This window comes from Saccopteryx bilineata, chromosome 6, assembly GCF_036850765.1.
Source record: "Saccopteryx bilineata isolate mSacBil1 chromosome 6, mSacBil1_pri_phased_curated, whole genome shotgun sequence".
NCBI classification, from domain to species: domain Eukaryota; kingdom Metazoa; phylum Chordata; class Mammalia; order Chiroptera; family Emballonuridae; genus Saccopteryx; species Saccopteryx bilineata.
In genome coordinates this window covers 1,488,388-1,507,749 of record NC_089495.1, presented here as the reverse complement: position 1 = coordinate 1,507,749, position 19,362 = coordinate 1,488,388, and the positions used below count along the sequence as shown (strand labels likewise).

At 56.4% G+C, this 19,362-nt stretch overlaps 1 protein-coding gene across 1 annotated transcript in view; it reads left to right on the top strand.

The window, feature by feature from the left end:
• Positions 1 to 19,362, top strand: part of CSMD1 (CUB and Sushi multiple domains 1) — a 1,658,614-nt gene that overhangs the window by 1,600,149 nt on the left and 39,103 nt on the right. The window contains exons 53-55 of the mRNA XM_066237815.1: positions 8,295 to 8,468; positions 9,824 to 9,997; positions 15,777 to 15,965. Coding sequence (XP_066093912.1) covers positions 8,295 to 8,468; positions 9,824 to 9,997; positions 15,777 to 15,965 — 537 coding nt within the window. The remainder of the gene's footprint in view (positions 1 to 8,294; positions 8,469 to 9,823; positions 9,998 to 15,776; positions 15,966 to 19,362) is intronic.

Sequence of the window (19,362 nt, the reverse complement as noted above, 5' to 3'; positions counted from 1 at the left end):
TGGAGAGGGTGAGAAGTGCGCTGAGCAGTTGTCTCGGCCTCAGGGGGACGCAGTATGTCTGAGGTGCTCTTGGAAGACGGGTGCTCAGAAGGAACTTAAACTGAAAATAACGAGGAAGAAACATATCAAGGACCCTGGCTACAGTGCGTGAGGGGTGATAAAACCGAAAGAGACACAGGAAATTTAAATGAAAAAATATATATAAAGAAAATGAGAAATGACATATCACCCCATGTTTATAATCATCCTGTGTGCAGAGAACGGGTAATAAATGTAGTATAAAGACTTAAAGATACTCTAAAAGTTCGCATATGATCTCATAGCAGCCACGGAGATTGTAAGGGGAAGACTCGTGATGCACAGAATGTGGGAATGGAGAACATCCCTTCCAAAACAGCAGACCGCTCGTGGCGGGCGACTCGGTGTAGGCCAGTGAGAAGTGCGCCCGTGGGAGGCAGAGTGGGCAGGTGGGCGAGCGGGTGACCAGGTGGGGGAGCAGAGGGCCCCTCCACCACCTCAGGGATGGAGAAGATTCTAGAATGCTCAGCAGTTAAAGGGAACGGAGGCTCCGATCCCGAATGGGCTCAGAGATTTGGTAGAACCGGTAATGGGCGTCTCCAGAATTCAAGGATTAACGAGATGAGGCGCCTTGTTTAGATACAGTCATTTTGAATAATGATATTTATTGATGACTAAAAATATACAAGGCAGATTTGAGTTTTTGGTTTTTTGTGACACAGAGAGGGTAAAACAGACAGACAGGAAGGGAGAGAGATGAGAAGCATCAATTCTTTGTTGCAGCACCTTAATCTCCTTAGTTGTTCATTGATTGCTTTCTCATATGTACCTTGACCAGAGCATGAGGGAGGGGCTACAGCACACTGAGTGACCCCTTGCTCAAGCCAGAGACCATGGGGTCATGTCTATGATCCCACACTCAAGCTGGAGACTTCGGGGTTTCAAACCTGGGTCCTCTACATGCCAGGCCGATGCTCTATCTACTGTGCCACCCCCTGGTCAGGCAGTTTTCAGTTTTATTAATGCCCTCCTTCTTAGAACTATGGGGAGTGCTTATTATTCCTGTTTACAGGTAAGAAAAAACCTCTGAACAGTGAGAAATTTTTCCCACATTGATAATCAATATCAAAGCAGTATGAAACCTGGCAGTCTGTCCACAGAACACAGACTTTGTAACTTTGTAAGTGTAGGGCAAAGCCCGGGCTCCTGTGCCGGCTCTGACCAGCAGGGTGGGGCCCGCTGGTGGACGGAAGTGGACCGAACCCTGGTGCTGGGCTGTGTCCACCTCAGGGCTTTGTGCCCAGCCCTGCCTCTGGCTAATTTGGTTCCCATCCCACACTGCTCTCAGGCCTCCTGCTTACCAACCTTGCTATTATTTTCCCTTCACTTCTTGTCATTTAAGTAATTTATCTTTTCCCCATGGTTATGCACCTCTTGAAAATCACTCCACGTTTTTGTCAAGCTAAATGACCTTGGGTGACCTTCAGGCTTATCTGGACCCTTATTAGAGGGTAAACCGTAGTCCCAGAGGGAAAATGACTTTTAATACAACAGAGGCAGTTGGTGAGGATATATATTTTTTTAAATCCAGAAAATAGTCGGTATAAACCGGCGACTTCAGCTCTAAAAGAGGTATCCCCTTAAAAAAACCCCAAAGCTCTGAGCTTGAGAAACAAATCACCACCCCCCCAGTGAGGAGGGGGTGGGAAATGCCCAAGGAACAGAGACCCCGACCCCAGATGGTCGGCCACAAACTCGACTTGCGTGGAAAGCAACCCTCCGGGACGTTATTTGAGACGATGAAACACAGCTGAAGGCTGGTAGCATTGAGGACAGACAGAGCCACCACGAGCTGGGAGCCGTGGAACGGGGCCAAGACCCTCACCATGAGAATGTCCGGGCCAAGACCCTCACCATGAGAATGTCCAGGCTGCGTCTGAAATAGGAACCGGTTTCTCTCGTGGCAGTAGGTGTTAAAATAACAGATGACAAATAGCTCAGGACAGCTCGTCTCTCTCTCTCCTCTGTTTTTTCTGTCAAGAAGAATGATGGTGGTGCTGCAGAGAGGATGCTGTGCTTCTGTATTAAAAACTGGGGCTGTGAGCGAGAGGAGTCTATCAAGGGGAACGTCAAGAGTTTCTAGTGGAGACAGTTCTGCGCAGGTAAATGGCCTCTGAAAAAGCGGAAGGGACAGGGAGAGAGACCGCCGATCGGTGGGACAGCGTTCAAAGGAAGCGTCCCCGAGTTAGACACCTGCCTGTGGTGATCTCTCCAACGGAAAGGAAGGGCGTTCGCTGTCAGAAAGTCCAGCTGGCTCCTTTCGTATACACACAGCAGATAGTCTGTCCTTCCCGTAAGAGCTTGGGCGCTGTGTATTTATGAGGAGCTAGCACAGTGTCACAGAAGAACGTGCCAGTCTGGGTCGCCTTTCCCTCGCGTGACATCACTCTCAGGTGGGTGTTTAGAAATACTCTTTAGAAATGGTGTTTCTGAATTGTCAGCCAAATATTTACGGTTTTTCCATGATAACACTCAGAGCCAAGATGGTGTAACATGAGCTGTGTGTTGTCTTTTTAAAAGTGTTTGAGGGGACTCGACCCCCATGATGTTTGTTGGCTGTTGGGTTGATTCTCCGATTTCAGAGAAGCCTGAAACTAAGGGAGATTTTGGGGCTGCGTTTAGAGGTAATAATTCGTTTTGGGTCTGTGGGAAGCGGCCCTGCCCACCCGGGGTGGATTTGGGCTGAGTCATGGGGGACACGGAGGTCTTTCATAGGCAGACACGATCGGGAAGGGAAGTCCAGGGCAGGGCCAAAGCACAGAACTGCGTCACAGGGGCCCCGTGAAAGAATTCTGAAAGCCTCAGACACTCCCCAGAGGATCATACTGGCCTGGAATTTTCTTTGTAGCAAATGTGGCTTCAGATAAGTTTCCCTGACGAGGTGTGTCCCACAGAGTGGGTTCATATTCTGCATCAAAGGGACGGGCCTCACGTGATGCTGTTGCTAACGGCACATCAGTAGTACCTCTCGTCCAGCCCGTGTCCGCAGGTCCTTGCAGAGGTCCATCTGCTTTCTGTGACGCCACATGGCCTCTGGTTGTGCAAAGCCGCTCAGCGCCGGCCCCGGAAATCACATTCAGAGACAGAAAGGTCCCTGTCGGCGTTCAGACACGTTCCTGTAACGTGCACGGGTCTGGAGCGCTGAATGCGTCCAGCGTCTGCCCTGAACGGGCTGCGTGTGTCTGATCCGCCTGACGTTTTCTGACCCTGTGTTAATCCTCGCGAGGACTTGTAAATCGCCTTTGGAACCCTCTGCCACATAACCCGGCTTCAGCGGGAGCCGGGGCCACTGCCAGAACGGGCAGAACAAAGCAGATCGCATTTCTAATCCTCCTGTGAGGGACCGGCTGTTTACCGTGCTTATTATTGTATTTTCAGCAGAGGGTCGATAATCACAAAATAAATACACAGTCTGTGAGGCTGTGGTTTTCAGATTTTCTGAAAACGTGGAAATATGTCCAGTTCTAATCCTCAGATCAGCATTTGTCACTGGTATAAACTGGGACAGTCCCGAGGTGACCTTACAATAGGGAACTCTGAGGGGGAACTTGTGTGTGTGTGTGTGTGTGTGTGTGTGTGCATGCGTGTGTGTGCGTGTGTGTGTGACCATGACCTGATGACAGGAGACAAACCAGGTGACCGTGAACCTGGAAGACACTCAGCAGGGTGTCCTTGTCACACCTCTGATGTGGCTTCTCTCTGGAAAGTACCGAGCATTCAGGCGGGCTTGCTACCTGTTCTGTGTGCCGGCTAAATTTGTCTGGCGGATTTTGTTCCTCTTTACCCGGCTTTATTTTATTTTATTAATTGTCTTTACTGATTTTTAGAGAGAGAGGAAGGGGGGGGGCGAGAGAGAGAAAGACGTTGCTCTGTTCCTGTGTGTGCCCCAAGCGGGGATCGAACCAGCAACCTTTGTGGATCAGGATGATGCTCTCACCAACCGAGCTCTCCGGCCAGGCCCGGTTGTAGAGGGATTGTTAAAGGAGATTCTCTGTTTGGGACGTCCTAACCAACATATAGAAACAGTTTATACGTAAAAGCAACAACAGAGCTTTTGTGGTACATGGACTAGCTTAACTTCACAGGCAGTGGTTCTCCGAGTCCGTGGGACCGAGGCCCCTGCAGACCGCGAGAGGCCCCTGCAGACGGCGTGAGGCCCCTGCAGACGGCGTGAGGCCCCTGCAGACCGCGTGAGGCCCCTGCAGACGGCGTGAGGCCCCTGCAGACGGCGAGAGGCCCCTGCAGACCGCGAGAGGCCCCTGCAGACGGCGTGAGGCCCCGGCAGACGGCGAGAGGCCCCTGCAGACGGCGTGAGGCCCCTGCAGACGGCGTGAGGCCCCTGCAGACGGCGAGAGGCCCCTGCAGACGGCGAGAGGCCCCGGCAGACGGCGAGAGGCCCCTGCAGACGGCGAGAGGCCCCTGCAGACGGCGTGAGGCCCTGCAGACGGCGAGAGGCCCCTGCAGACGGCGAGAGGCCCTGCAGACGGCGAGAGGCCCCTGCAGACGGCGAGAGGCCCCTGCAGACGGCGAGAGGCCCTGCAGACGGCGTGAGGCCCCTGCAGACGGCGTGAGGCCCCTGCAGACGGCGAGAGGCCCCGGCAGACGGCGAGAGGCCCCTGCAGACGGCGAGAGGCCCCGGCAGACGGCGTGAGGCCCCCGATTCCTGCCAAGCACTCATCACTCCGCCATGGGGACGGCTCAGCGGCTCAGCAGAATTCCTGCTCCAATGTCCGGTTCTCCTTCGTGGGCCAATTTGGATCATATTTTTATGGTACAATGTGGGAGACAGAGAGACCAGGCCTGGAAAACACACAGCTTGAATTCAAAGTCTTGATTCTGCTGCTGGTTCTCTCAATAGACAGAAAAATGTTAAGCAGTTGCTGACCTGCCCACCTCACAGGGACCTGCCTCACCACGGGGAAGCTGAGGATTAAAATTCACAGTTCTACAAATGCAGGAGGAGGGGCAGGTCCTTGAACTAAAAATAACAGAGCAATTCTTCTAGGATCTGTGTCTGTCTGTGCCCACCCCTCTCTCTGCTGAATTAAAATCATACAGAATCCACACAGTCCCATAGCATTCCACCCCCTCCTCTCGCTCTCTGCTAGCCGGCCCTGTGGGGGGCAGCTCCGTGGCAGCCCCCCAAATTCTCGAGCTGGGTTGGTGTAATCGTGACCCCGAACGTGCGCTCACCCCGCCACGACCTCCCCTCCCCGCTGCCCCGCCCGTCTGTCCGGGCGCTCAGGAAGGGCCCGCCCTCCACTTCCAGGCTGAGACCGGTTCCCTGGGCCACAGATTGGCCCGGGGAGAGCTCGCTCGCAGGGTCTCAGCTGAAGCGGAAGCCACGTGTTAGCGAGAGCCAGACATGCAGACAAGGACGAAGGGATGAAACCACAAACCCTGGGCTCTGGATTCGGGGCGCGGGGGCCCCCGGGCCGCCGCCTCCCGGATTTTAGTCAAGTCGGTGTTTTGTTTGGAAGTCTGTGGTGACTCCCTTTGACTTTCTGTTTTCACTTTTTCTGCACTGAGTAGATGTTTTTTATCCTCCCTTCAATTGTTTATACTCAGCGGAACTATTACTAGATGCTTCCGAAGAGCACGAGGTGCGTGGACAGAGCGTGCTGTGTGCAGGGCCGTGAGCTGACGGGGTGAACGGATGTGACCCCTCAGGGAAGCAGGGGCTGGGGTCCATACCCTGGAGGCGGAGACTCAGGACAGCGAGTAAAAGTCCTCCTGTCAGCAAGGGGGAGGCCTTTCTCTGGGCTCCACGTGGCTGCGGAAGGGCCTGTCCCGGGGTTTCCGGTGTCCAGCGCGGCCTCGTGTCCCCCGGGGCAGAGCAGACCCTCAGCTCCTGGCCCCTCTCAGTGATTGTGTCTAATTCTCCATTTAATCTCCGCCCCGAGAACATTGTGGGGCTGGAGCAAATCATCACTGAATTATGGTCAAGTAAGTGGAAGTCACCTTGGAGATGATGGATTGGGAACTGCTTTGAAAACACAGAGGACGTCACCAAGTTCGGGAAATGACTTTATTTCTGTTCACTCCCATCATGGTTAATGAGTGACACATGTCTGAGACTCCAGGCAGAAGCCTGGATAGAGCGCTACGGTGTTCTGTGGTCTGGGGAGAGAAGTGCTCTCTACAGAGGAGTCTAGAGCCCCACCAGGAGCAGAGTAAGAACAATAAGAATTTTTTTTAAATACACATACTGAGGATACAGCATAATACCGTCACAGAATAATAGAATCATTCAAAGTAGAGCTCAGAGTACACAGACTTCAAACTGCATGGAAGGTTATTGTCCGTTTCTCAACATCTGGCCAAATTGTGGAGATTCTAGTGACATGGTGTGACTATTCTTTATTTGTAAAGAGCCTATAACTGGTAAGGCCACAGGAATGTTTACCACATGCACCACCAGACTGTTTAGTCCGGGGCACTGGCCTTCTTTCCCTTAGATTGTCACATAAAAAAATGACAACAGCCAACACAACAATAGCCACCTCGTGTGAATGAATCAAAATTATACCTTTTTTTTTTTGTCAGATCAGCAAAATATATAAATGATTTGGTGTGCCTCTGTGTTTCAGTAATCAGTCTATGGGTGCCATGAGATGACAGAACTTGGGAATCGCTGGTCTGACACTTTGAATATTTCTGAAAGGACTTGACGGAGGGCTGGAAAGTTATACCGTGAAAAACAGATTGCCCCGTGTTAGATCCCAGTTAGGAAGTTGACATTTATGCAGATGAGGAAGCGGATGTACTGGGTGGTGCGTTGACCCTACCTCGTCCCTCAGGTCCTGAGCTGAGAGGGGCTGTTTGTTTTGTTTTATTCGGTGAGAAGCAGGGAGGCAGGTAGACAGACTCCCACATGCGCCCGACCGGGATCCACCCGGCACGCCCTCCAGGGGGCAATGCTCTGCCCATCTGGGACGTCACTCCGTTGTATCCAGAGCCATTCTAGCGCCTGAGGCAGAGGCCACAGAGCTATCCTCAGCGCCTGGGCCATCTTTTGCTCCAATGGAGCCTTGGCTGTGGGAGGGGAAGAGAGAGAGAGAGAGGAAGGAGAGGGGGAGGGGTGGAGAAGCAGATGGGTGCTTCTCCTGTGTGCCCTGGCCGGGAATCGAACCTGGGACTCCTGCACGCCAGGCCGACGCTCTACCACTGAGCCACCTGGCCAGAGTCGAGAGGGGCTGTTTCTGAATAACATTTATTTTTTTAGATATTGGAGGCCAGTTCCTCAGACTGAGTGTCACTGTTAGAAATGATTGTCATGCAGGTTTCCAGGGCACAGTTCTGTGAAAGAAAAGAAAGCTGTGTTCCCGTGTGTGGCCGTCAGTCAGCCTGGCGGTCCGACTCCTGACGTGAACAGACTGACTCTCTTGGACCGCCAGAATCCTCCGTTGCAGGCTCTCGACAGAGCGGGCGCCTCCGACTCTGTGACCCAAGTCTCAGATGAAATGTGTTTGTTGAGGTTGGAGCGTGAGGGCAGCCACTGTGACCCCATCACACACGAGACCAGAGTTCACGTAGAGTGAGGGGGACAGCAGTCACAGGAGCCTCTGGACGCCCCGTGGTTCTGGGCCCCGGTCCCCACCCCCTGGTGAAGGGCTTCAGAGCCGCCCCAGACGTACAGGACGTTACTCAGGACCACCCACCAGGGTCTGGGGGCCCCTCCTCACCCTGATGATTGGCTGTGTTATTTTGGGCACATTTCTAGAAGTTGAGCTGATTTTTCTGCTATCTGTTCTTCCTTTGGCATTTTATAAAAAAGTTTAGTAATGTCTCAGAAGAGAAATTTCTGTCATCCATTGCTACTGTCCATAGTCAGTATATTCAGAAAACCTTTTTTTTTTTCAATGATTCCACAGGTGTCTCCCTTTCTTTTGGGTTTTTTTTTTAGAAATAGAATAACAAGATAAATAAGAAAATTCCGATGAGTGCCATCAATCAGTGGGAAAGCCATATTGAAGAAATGCCCATTAACAGTTTTATATTTGAGATAGTACTTACATTACTCATGATTGTTGAGAAAAATACAGTACAAAGAAACACTGTATCCATTGGGAAGTATCAAGGGGGAAATGTTAATGAGCTGCGAGCCCAAGGCTGGTGTTTACTTGGCAATAAAGGTCAACAGGTTTCGAATGCATTGCTCTTATAATTATAGACAGATTCTCCAAACGTGCTCATGGGTTTTCCTGACGTTTCAGCCGGCCACTGCGGTTCCCCGGACCCCATCGTGAACGGCCACATCAGCGGAGACGGCTTCAGCTACAGGGACACCGTGGTTTACCAGTGCAACCCCGGTTTCCGGCTCGTGGGCACCTCCGTCCGGATATGCTTGCAAGACCACAAGTGGTCCGGACAGACTCCGGTCTGTGTCGGTGAGTTCACGGTCACCTGGGTCAGCAGGCGCTGGCCTGGTCACGGCGTTGAGCTGTGAGTCAGAGCACAGACTGGGTTGGCGTTCGGGGCGAAACTGAGTGGAGGACCGTCCTGGGCCGGAGCACTGGGCATGCTGCCCAGTCCTTGGCAATGCAGCACCCCCCCCCCGTTCTGTGTCTTCCCCGCCACTCCAGCCCCTGTCCACACCCACGATTTGCTCATTCACTCGCCTGCTGTGGGTCCCACAGGACCGTGACGCCTGCGTTCCTCTCCCCGACGTCACCGCAGGACAGACAGGGGACAGAAGTGACCCCCGGGTCTGCAGGCTGGTCCTTTGCAGTCCCCAGAGCAGCCCCGCTCCGTCCGCCTGTGGCGTTGTTGGTTGTATTTTTATCGCCGATTCGTCAGAGTGTCGAGAGCCGTCCTTTCTGTAATAGAAAGAGGCGAGTGGTTTGTCACGATTGTCCTCGAACTCTGTGGCGTCAAAGGTAAACAGGGACTTAGGTTTTTAGAGGAGACAACACCCTCACTGCCAGTTTTGTTTCGGACCCGTTTTTCTCCCCCCTGTCAAGTTCTTTGTTAAACAAGGGACGTGTTGACCTAACGAGTGTGCGGTGACAGGTCTGGTCTGTGAAAGAGCGGCCGCTGAGCGCTGTAGTTAGAAGGAAGAATGGCTGAGAAGACAAATGAGGAGAAAAACACCGCTTTTATGACTGTAATGTGTTTCTTTTCAAAGAGCCAACAAAGGATATCTGCTTGCTATTGTTTCAGTCATGATGGGATGACAGTTTACTGCATTCCAAGGAATCACGCCACAGGAGTTGTCCAGGAGAAGGCCGTTTGAGCTTGCCTACATTTTGTGGGGTTTTTTGTTTTTGCTAATTTCACAGTGTTCAAATTGATAGTGGACAATTTATCTTACACAGTTAAAATGATCAGCCAAGTCCCTATAATATTGCAAAATGATTGTTCTACCAAATTAACTGGTGTGCTAAGGGGGGAAACATCTTCAAAACTCATAATGAATGCAAATATTTTCAAAACTCAGGATTAATGCAAATATGTCAGCCTCTCTTGTTTTCGTCACTGTATTTGAAAATTACTTGTTGCTCTGTCCTCATGTGGGTGAGGAAGAATACTTACAAAGAGGAGGAAGGTTTATTTTTCCGGCGTATTTTCCACAATTGCTGTAAAACCCCGTGGGCTCAGCCCCAGGTGCTCTTCCCAACCCTCCCCGCGACGTGGGACCTGTAACGTGTGTGGTGAGCCGTGAGCCCTTGATCCGTGCACTCGGCACTCCTGCACGCCCGTCTGTGTGCTGACGGTGACGCGGACCTGTCTTCCTCCTCCGCAGCCATCACGTGTGGGCACCCGGGGAACCCAGCCCACGGGCTCACCACGGGCAGCGAGTTCAACCTGAACGACGTGGTGAACTTCACCTGCCACACGGGCTACCTGCTGCAGGGGGCGCCCCAGGCCCAGTGCCGGACCAGCGGCCAGTGGAGCAGCGCGGTGCCCACCTGTCGAGGTAGGACCAGCTCCGGGGGTGGGCGGGATGGGGGCGACGAGGGCGCAGCGTCCCCTGCAGGCTCCCCGTGACCGCAGGGGACCTGTCTGGAGCCCCGTGACCGCAGGGGACCTGTCGGGAGCCATGCACGCATCGCTCCCGGACCTCTGTCTCGCTATCAGACAGACTCGATCAGAAACACGCCTGGTTCTCTCCCCCGCGGACGACGCACCCGCCCTTCCTCCTCTGAGTCACTCGGGTGTTCACTACGCCCTCATCTGTTCAGCATCTTTGGGCCCTTAAACTTCCAGACATCTGCAGGTGTTTAAGAAGTTCTTGTTGCTTTTAAATCTTTCATTTCTTTTATTCATTTTCTTTAAACTTGCCACAATGATCTAGACTGAAATGTGAATTTCCAAGAAAATGCCCTTTTGACTTTTCGTACCTTTTCTAGACGTTTGAGCTCATATTTAAGGTTTCGCTTCTGTTTGCTTTCCATTAAAACGCCTCTCAGGGAAGGTGGATCCTCCTCTGGTGTGACGGTGGGTGACGTCATGGCGGGGACACGGGACCGCAGCCAGATCCTCGGGAGGTCTCTAGCTCTGGTCGTCACCCCCGCCCCACTGGCTTCTCCACAGAGCTGCTCTCAAATGCACGATAGCCGCACAGGAACAGGAGTGGTTCTGTTCTAACAGCGGTCCGGTCGTGTGACATTGGACCGCCCAGCCGTAGAGTTTGGCACAGGTCCCCCTTGCAGTGCGTGGCCTCCGCTCAGCGACCAAGGAAAGCCTGCCCACTCCGTTCCCCAGAGAGCCACGGCGTGGGGGCCGGCCTGTGCAGGGACTGAGCACGGACACCAGTGAGACCGGCTCACGGCTCCCTCACCCGACTCAGCCCAGAGCAGGGGGGCGGCCGGGGCGGTCGGGGCGGCTGGAGGGCGTGTCTTCCTCCGGTGGGCACCGTCGGTGCCAGCGTCAGACCAGCGAGCCAGGGAGAGCTTTGTTTTTGAAGGACGAGGGGTCTGATGACCTCCGCCCGGACCACGACCACTCTTCACCCTCCACTGCCCGTCCTCCCCGCAGGCGGGCCTGGCTCGGGCGTCTGGGGGGCGTGCGGGCGTCTCCTCACTGTTTCAGTTTGCGTTTTCCCGGGTGCACACGTGGACGGGGGGCATCGTGTGTTCACGGCTGTCGGTCTTACCTTCTTTCCCGGGTGGGGGGTTCTGCAAAGTCCTGTAACTCATTTGTTAGATGGGCCGTTCATTTTCTCGTGGTTGAGTTGTAAGAGTTCCTGTAGATTTGGGCTTCAAGTCCTTCATCAGAAGTGTCGTGTAAGTAATGCTTTCTCCCCATCGGTGGCTTTTCTCCTCATTCTCTCTACTTTTTTTTTTTAAAAAATTTATTTTTTGTGACAGAGAAAGTGAGACAGAGAGAGGGACAGACAGGAAGGGAGAGAGATGAGAAGCATCAGTTCTTCATTGTGGCACCTTAGTTGTTCATTGATTGCTTTCTCATATGTGCCTTGACCGGGGGCCTCAGCAGACCCAGTGACCCCTTGCTCGAGCCAGCAACCTTGGGCTCAAGCTGGTGAGCTTTGTTCAAACCAGATGAGCCCGCGCTCACGCTGGCGACCTCGGGGTCTCGAACCTGGGTCCTCTGCATCCCAGTCCAACGCTCTCTCCACTGCGCCACCGCCTGGTCAGGCCTGTCTCCTCATTCTCTTGACTGTGCTGTTTCCAGAGCAGGACTCGGCGTTTTGCCTTCGTTTTAAAGCTGCCCTTTCAATGTAGGTGCGGGTGGGGGGTGGGGGAGGGGTGACAGACAGGCTGTCCTGAGGGCGTCAAGTGTGAGCGAGTCACCAGGTCACGTTTTCTAGGACTCTCCACCGCTCTCTCGTTTTCACTGAAAACAAAGGGATCCCCGGGTCCCTGTCACCCCCCGCCCCCCAGGGCAGGAGGGACCCTCAAGGAAAAGTCTGGTCCCCAGTTTCGGAGCGATTAAAGGTGAAAGTCACGTATTCCAGCCTCTCCCCTCGGGCCGGGGCCACTGCGGGTGTCGGAGAACGCCCCCGTTCTGGGCAGAGAGCAGGGCGGGGCGGGTCCTGTTACCACAGCAACAGCGCTTCTGTGCTCACGTGACGGTGACGGCCGCAGGCTCCTCCCCTCGCGCTGACCCCCCAGTGTCCGTAGCTTCCCCCGTATCCCCCTCACCCACCGCACAGCGAGGTCGCCCTGAGCACAGCGGGGCCTCGGTATCCACCTCCAGACAGAAGGGGCAGCGGCTCTCGGGGACAGCTGGGCGCCCCGGGCTCGGGCCGGCCCTCACGTGGCCCCAGTGCGCCCTCTGTCTGTTCTCACAACAAGGACAGTCGATACCGTTTTGGGGCTTCTCTCTGGGGGGGGGACATGGGCCCCAACATGAACACAGTAGTCTCTTCTAGCTGCTGGGCTCACCCGCAGCTCCAGGGACCGGAGGGGCCCTGTTTTACAGGTTGCAGAGATAACGCCCCTTTCACGCTCATGTCTCCTCCACGCAGGGATCCCTGTGGTGTGTCTGGTCACCCTGTCCTTGTGGAAGCAGTGAGCTGTGGAGCTGTAGACCTGTGTGCCTGTGCCCCACACACGTGTGTGGAGTAACCCCTGGAGAACTGGGTTCTCTCCTCTGTCCACTCAGGTTGTTTATAATAATAAAAAAAAAAAGCATAGAATGCCGTCTGTCTACAAGACTTTGATCAGAGGGCTGTCTGTGACCCCGCCCTCCACCCTGCGCCCTCCTCCTTAGGGCAGGGACGGAATCGGGGCTCGGATGGGGCGGCGTTTGCTGTCGTCCGAGGACCCGGACCTGCCGGGCCTGCCTGAGTGTCCGCTGCCCAACCCCTTTCCCAGGCCAGAAACCTCTGGAGAGGAAGCCACTTCCAAAGCAGCCGCCTGGTCCACCGCTGTGCAGGGTCAGAGCACAGGGTAGCCGGGGCCCTTTCTGTTCCCCTGTGTCTGCGGACGCACCCCCTCCCTCCCACAGCCCACAGATGCCCACAGCCCGGCACCCACAGCCCAGCCCAGCACCCACAGCCCAGCACCCACAGCCCATCACACACAGCCCAGCCTAGCACCCACAGCCCGGCACCCACAGCCCAGCCCGGCACCCACAGCCCAGCACCAACGGCCCAGCACCCACAGCCCAGCACCCACAGCCCAGAACCCACAGCCCATCACCCACAGCCCATCACCCACAGCCCGGCACCCACAGCCCGGCACCCACAGCCCATCACCCACAGCCCGGCACCCACAGCCCATCACCCACAGCCCATCACCCACAGCCCAGCCCAGAACCCACAGCCCGGCAACCACAGCCCGCCCCCACAGCCCAGCCCAGAACCCACAGCACAGCACCCACAGCCCGGCACCCACAGCCCAGCCCAGAACCCACAGCCCTGCACCCACAGCCCGGCACCCACAGCCCGGCACCCACAGCCCATCACCCACAGCCCGGCACCCACAGCCCATCACCCACAGCCCATCACCCACAGCCCATCACCCACAGCCCGGCACCCACAGCCCATCACCCACAGCCCTGCACCCACAGCCCGGCACCCACAGCCCGGCACCCACAGCCCATCACCCACAGCCCGGCACCCACAGCCCGGCACCCACAGCCCGGCACCCACAGCCCATCACCCACAGCCCAGCCCACAGCCCAGCCCGGCACCCACAGCCCGGCACCCACAGCCCATCACCCACAGCCCATCACCCACAGCCCTGCACCCACAGCCCATCACCCACAGCCCATCACCCACAGCCCATCACCCACAGCCCGGCACCCACAGCCCGGCACCCACAGCCCATCACCCACAGCCCATCACCCACAGCCCGGCACCCACAGCCCATCACCCACAGCCCGGCACCCACAGCCCTGCACCCACAGCCCTGCACCCACAGCCCATCACCCACAGCCCATCACCCACAGCCCAGCCCACAACCCAGCCCAGCACCCACAGCCCATCACCCACAGCCCATCACCCACAGCCCGGCACCCACAGCCCGGCACCCACAGCCCTGCACCCACAGCCAATCACCCACAGCCCATCACCCACAGCCCAGCCCACAGCCCAGCCCAGCACCCACAGCCCATCACCCACAGCCCATCACCCATAGCCCATCACCCACAGCCCAGCCCACAGCCCAGCCCAGCACCCACAGCCCGGCACCCACAGCCCATCACCCACAGCGCATCACCCACAGCCCGGCACCCACAGCCCATCACCCACAGCCCGGCACCCACAGCCCGGCACCCACAGCCCATCACCCACAGCCCAGCCCACAGCCCAGCCCGGCACCCACAGCCCGGCACCCACAGCCCAGCCCAGAACCCACAGCCCGGCACCCACAGCCCATCACCCACAGCCCTGCACCCACAGCCCATCACCCACAGCCCGGCACCCACAGCCCGGCACCCACAGCCCATCACCCACAGCCCATCACCCACAGCCCGGCACCCACAGCCCATCACCCATAGCCCATCACCCACAGCCCATCACCCACAGCCCAGCCCACAGCCCAGCCCAGCACCCACAGCCCGGCACCCACAGCCCATCACCCACAGCGCATCACCCACAGCCCGGCACCCACAGCCCATCACCCACAGCCCGGCACCCACAGCCCGGCACCCACAGCCCATCACCCACAGCCCAGCCCACAGCCCAGCCCGGCACCCACAGCCCGGCACCCACAGCCCAGCCCAGAACCCACAGCCCGGCACCCACAGCCCATCACCCACAGCCCTGCACCCACAGCCCATCACCCACAGCCCGGCACCCACAGCCCGGCACCCACAGCCCATCACCCACAGCCCAGCCCACAGCCCGGCACCCACAGCCCATCACCCACAGCCCATCACCCACAGCCCGGCACCCACAGCCCGGCACCCACAGCCCATCACCCACAGCCCGGCACCCACAGCCCGACACCCACAGCCCATCACCCACAGCCCGGCACCCACAGCCCATCACCCACAGCCCATCACCCACAGCCCATCACCCACAGCCCGGCACCCACAGCCCGGCACCCACAGCCCATCACCCACAGCCCGGCACCCACAGCCCGACACCCACAGCCCATCACCCACAGCCCGGCACCCACAGCCCGGCACCCACAGCCCTGCACCCACAGCCCAGCCCAGCACCCACAGCCCGGCACCCACAGCCCGGCACCCACAGCCCGGCACCCACAGGGCTCCTCTGCACTGGTGACAGCAGCCTGATCCTCGTGTCTGCTGAGTGCTGACAGAGTGGTGGTTTTATTTGCATTAGATGCGTGACCGCGGCTACTTTGGGCGCACACACGTGTTGAAGGTGAATCACACATATCGGAGGTGGGGCGGTAATTAATTATGGCCTCAACTGTCCTAAAATATTTCCCCTGCGTGAAAAGATTTCAACAGACCCACCTCAGCTGGTGGTTCCACGTTAATGTTTTCATAATATCACAAATCCACCAACAACACCAGTGTTGGACTTGACCTTGAAGAAGCCTGCCGCTCCTGGGAAAGGGTGTGAAAGAATTAGCCTCATGGTGTTAAAATCGCGGCAATGCCCATATATCGCTGGACATGGTTGGACCCCGTGGCCCAGAGCAGGCAGTCCGTCTCCGGGGGGGGGGGGGGGTAGCATTTCACGGGAGCCTTGGTGATGACATTGTCATCTTACAAACTCTCTACAAAGACGGGGCGTTGCCTCCCTCGCCCTCTGTGCTGCTCGTGAGTGCACACCGGTCTCTGAACGCCATGCGTGGTGCTGTCTTTTCCAGTGGTCAACTGCTCCGACCCGGGCTCTGTGGACAACGCCGTCCGTCAGGGACAGCAGCCCCCGCCCGAGGGGTTCGTCTACGGAATGAGCGTCTTGTATCGCTGCGAGAAGGGCTTTTACTTGCTGGGCTCTTCCGTCTTGACCTGCACGGCTACCGGCCTCTGGGACCGCTCTTTGCCTAAGTGCTTGGGTGAGTGAGGGTATTCCGGGGTCCCTGGGCCTAAGTGCTGGGGTGAGTGAGGGCTGTCCAGGGTCCCTGGGCCTAAGTGCTGGGGTGAGTGAGGGCTGTCCAGGGTCCCTGGGCCTAAGTGCTGGGGTGAGTGAGGGCTGTCCGGGGTCCCTGGGCCTAAGTGCTGGGGTGAGTGAGGGCTGTCCGGGGTCCCTGGGCCTAAGTGCTGGGGTGAGTGAGGGCTGTCCAGGGTCCCTGGGCCTAAGTGCTGGGGTGAGTGAGGGTTGTCCGGGGTCCCTGGGCCTAAGTGCTGGGGTGAGTGAGGGCTGTCCAGGGTCCCTGGGCCTAAGTGCTGGGGTGAGTGAGGGTTGTCCGGGGTCCCTGGGCCTAAGTGCTGGGGTGAGTGAGGGTTGTCCGGGGTCCCTGGGCCTAAGTGCTGGGGTGAGTGAGGGTTGTCCGGGGTCCCTGGGCCTAAGTGCTGGGGTGAGTGAGGGTTGTCCGGGGTCCCTGGGCCTAAGTGCTGGGGTGAGTGAGGGTCGTCCGGGGTCCCTGGGCCTGGAGCCCCATGGGAACGTCAGCACAATGTGTTCTTTCAAGGAGTCAAAAACATACTGATTTTTTAAATTCTCTCCACCCCCCTCTTCTCCACCTCCAGTCACAAATTGTATGAGCTATTATGTCTTTATGGTTTGGCAGGAAATCACAGACTATAACTCAAACTAGTTTAAGGGTAAAAGAGAAAACAGTGGGTAAGCTGGCATGACTGATACCTGGCCCCAGAGAGAAATAGAGCCGGAAATGGGTACCAAGGGTCATGTCCTGACTTCATCTCTGCTCATGCTGCTGCCTTCTGCTTCACCCCAGAGGGCGGCGGAGTCCACGGGGCCAGACATGGGGTGTCCACTGCCTTCTGCTTCACCCCAGAGGGCGGCGGAGTCCACGGGGCCAGACATGGGGTGTCCACTGCCTTCTGCTTCACCCCAGAGGGCGGTGGAGTCCACGGGGCCAGACATGGGGCGTCCACTGCCTTCTGCTTCACCCCAGAGGGCGGTGGAGTCCACGGGGCCAGACATGGGGCCTCCACTGCCTTCTGCTTCACCCCAGAGGGCGGCGGAGTCCACGGGGCCAGACATGGGGTGTCCACTGCCTTCTGCTTCACCCCAGAGGGTGGTGGAGTCCACGGGGCCAGACATGGGGTGTCCACTGCCTTCTGCTTCACCCCAGAGGGCGGCGGAGTCCACGGGGCCAGACATGGGGTGTCCACTGCCTTCTGCTTCACCCCAGAGGGTGGTGGAGTCCACGGGGCCAGACATGGGGTGTCCACTGCCTTCTGCTTCACCCCAGAGGGTGGTGGAGTCCACGGGGCCAGACATGGGGTGTCCACTGCCTTCTGCTTCACCCCAGAGGGTGGTGGAGTCCACGGGGCCAGACATGGGGCGTCCGCACCGTGCAGCTCTCACTTCTCCCCGTGAAGACCGGGTTCAGAAACGCCGGCCAGGGTGCTGGTGTAGAGTGTCCGTCAGTCCATTGACCAGCCGCCTCTATACGTCCAGAGGCTGGAGTCCTCCCAGGGACTGATCAGAGACCCCTGAGCACCTCTGACCCTGCCCATAGTCAATACAATAAAAAAAACAGACTCTTAGGTGTCCCCAAACTACGGCCCGTGGGCCGCATGTGGCCCCCTGAGGCCATTTATCTGGCCCCCCACTGCACTCCTGGAAGGGGCACCTCTTTCATTGGTGGTCAGTGAGAGGAGCACTGTATGTGGCGGCCCTCCAACAGTCTGAGGGACAGTGAACTGGCCCCCTGTGTAAAAAGTTTGGGGACCTCTGCTCTTGATGGTGACTTCCTCTTTCCCTGCATGTTTAAATCAGGCTGAGGAGTGTTGCTCTGAAGAATAGGGTCGCTTTCGTGAGCAGACAAAATCAGGTCCCCCACCAGAGTCCCCCGAAAACATGATCACCAGTATGTGTTAGACCACAGAGATGCACAAGAACACACTTTCTTAACCCTATGTAGCTGTAGTCTTACTTTCTTTTCCTAGAAAGAGCATCCTGTCCTTGAGCGCAAAGAGAATCCCCCGTTGGAACGTCGTCTTGAAATTTAGGGAGAGGGGTCCCTCTGCCTGGCCTTTTAAAAATCAGTCAGAAAGAAAACAGTCCTTAAAACGAATGTCTTGTCCTCTCAGTATGCAGTCCGTGTGCCCAAGGAGAGAGAGAGAGTGTGTGTGTGTGTGTGTGGGGGGGTGCACGTACTTTTGAATTGCATTTAATGGAGGAAAAAAAGTCGTCGTCCCTTTTCCCACGTGTAATTGCTGCATTTCTCTGCATTTCCATAACGGATTGGGACCCGGGATTTTTTTCCCCTGCAAGTCAGTGTTCTTCATAAGCCCTCCTGACCTACGTGGAAATGTATCTCTAATTCTAACTGTGACGATGCAATCAATTTCCATGGAGAGAGAGTGTATGTGACTTTCAGAAACACAAACTCACAACCTCCCAGGACCAGAATTTCATCTATCGACGTATTAGGATCCTCATTGAATCCTATTTGCTTCCTGGTTTTCTGTGCCTGCACACATGGCGTTTATTTTTTCAGAGAAATTAGTGGGGTTTTTTTTCTTTTTCTCCCCAAACATTTCTTTGAAGCCTTCCCTGACTCCTGTGGGACTTCCTCTCGTGAGCTCGGGTCTCCAGGGACAAGGTGTGTGCTGACTCGCCTCTCTCGGTGGCTGGTTCCCGCCACGTGTCGTCACGGACAGTCAGCAACACCGTGACCGTGGGGGAACGTCCTCCAGGTCCTCTGTGGCAGCAGAGCTGTGGCCCTGGTGTAGCCTTTCTAGTTCCCTTGACCCCTTTCCTCTTTTATTTCACCGGGAACTGGTCGCTGACCAACCACTTCACTGATTCGGCTCCAGTGAGCTTCCGGTGAGGGCCCGGGCCCCGCCAGACCGTGTCCCTCCGTGAAGGGCTGAGCTGTCCCCCAGGGACGGCAGCCAGTCCTGTCAGCAGGCGGATGTCACCAGGGAGGGCAGGTGCCTTCCGCTCCCCACGCTCCCTTTCCGGGCGGTGTCCCTGTGGGCCGCCTGCTCTCGGGTATGAATCAGTGTCCTTTGAATAATGTGTGGGTCACTTTAGTCCAGGTAGCCGTTAGCAGGGAGCGTAAACTCTGTCCATTGTTGACCTTAATTGGAGGCTTTCTCGAAACGGAGAGAGAAACCTTTATCATCCCGTGTTCATCTGAGTTCCAGAGTGTGGTTTATTGAGGGATAAACTGACCAGTGAGCGATGGACCTGACTTGGTATCAATTTTAAGAAAATGAATGGGAACATTTAAATTATTTTGTAGGATAACTTGAGGGACAAAGTAATCAATGATTTATTATTATTATTATTAATTATTATTATTGTTTAACTTA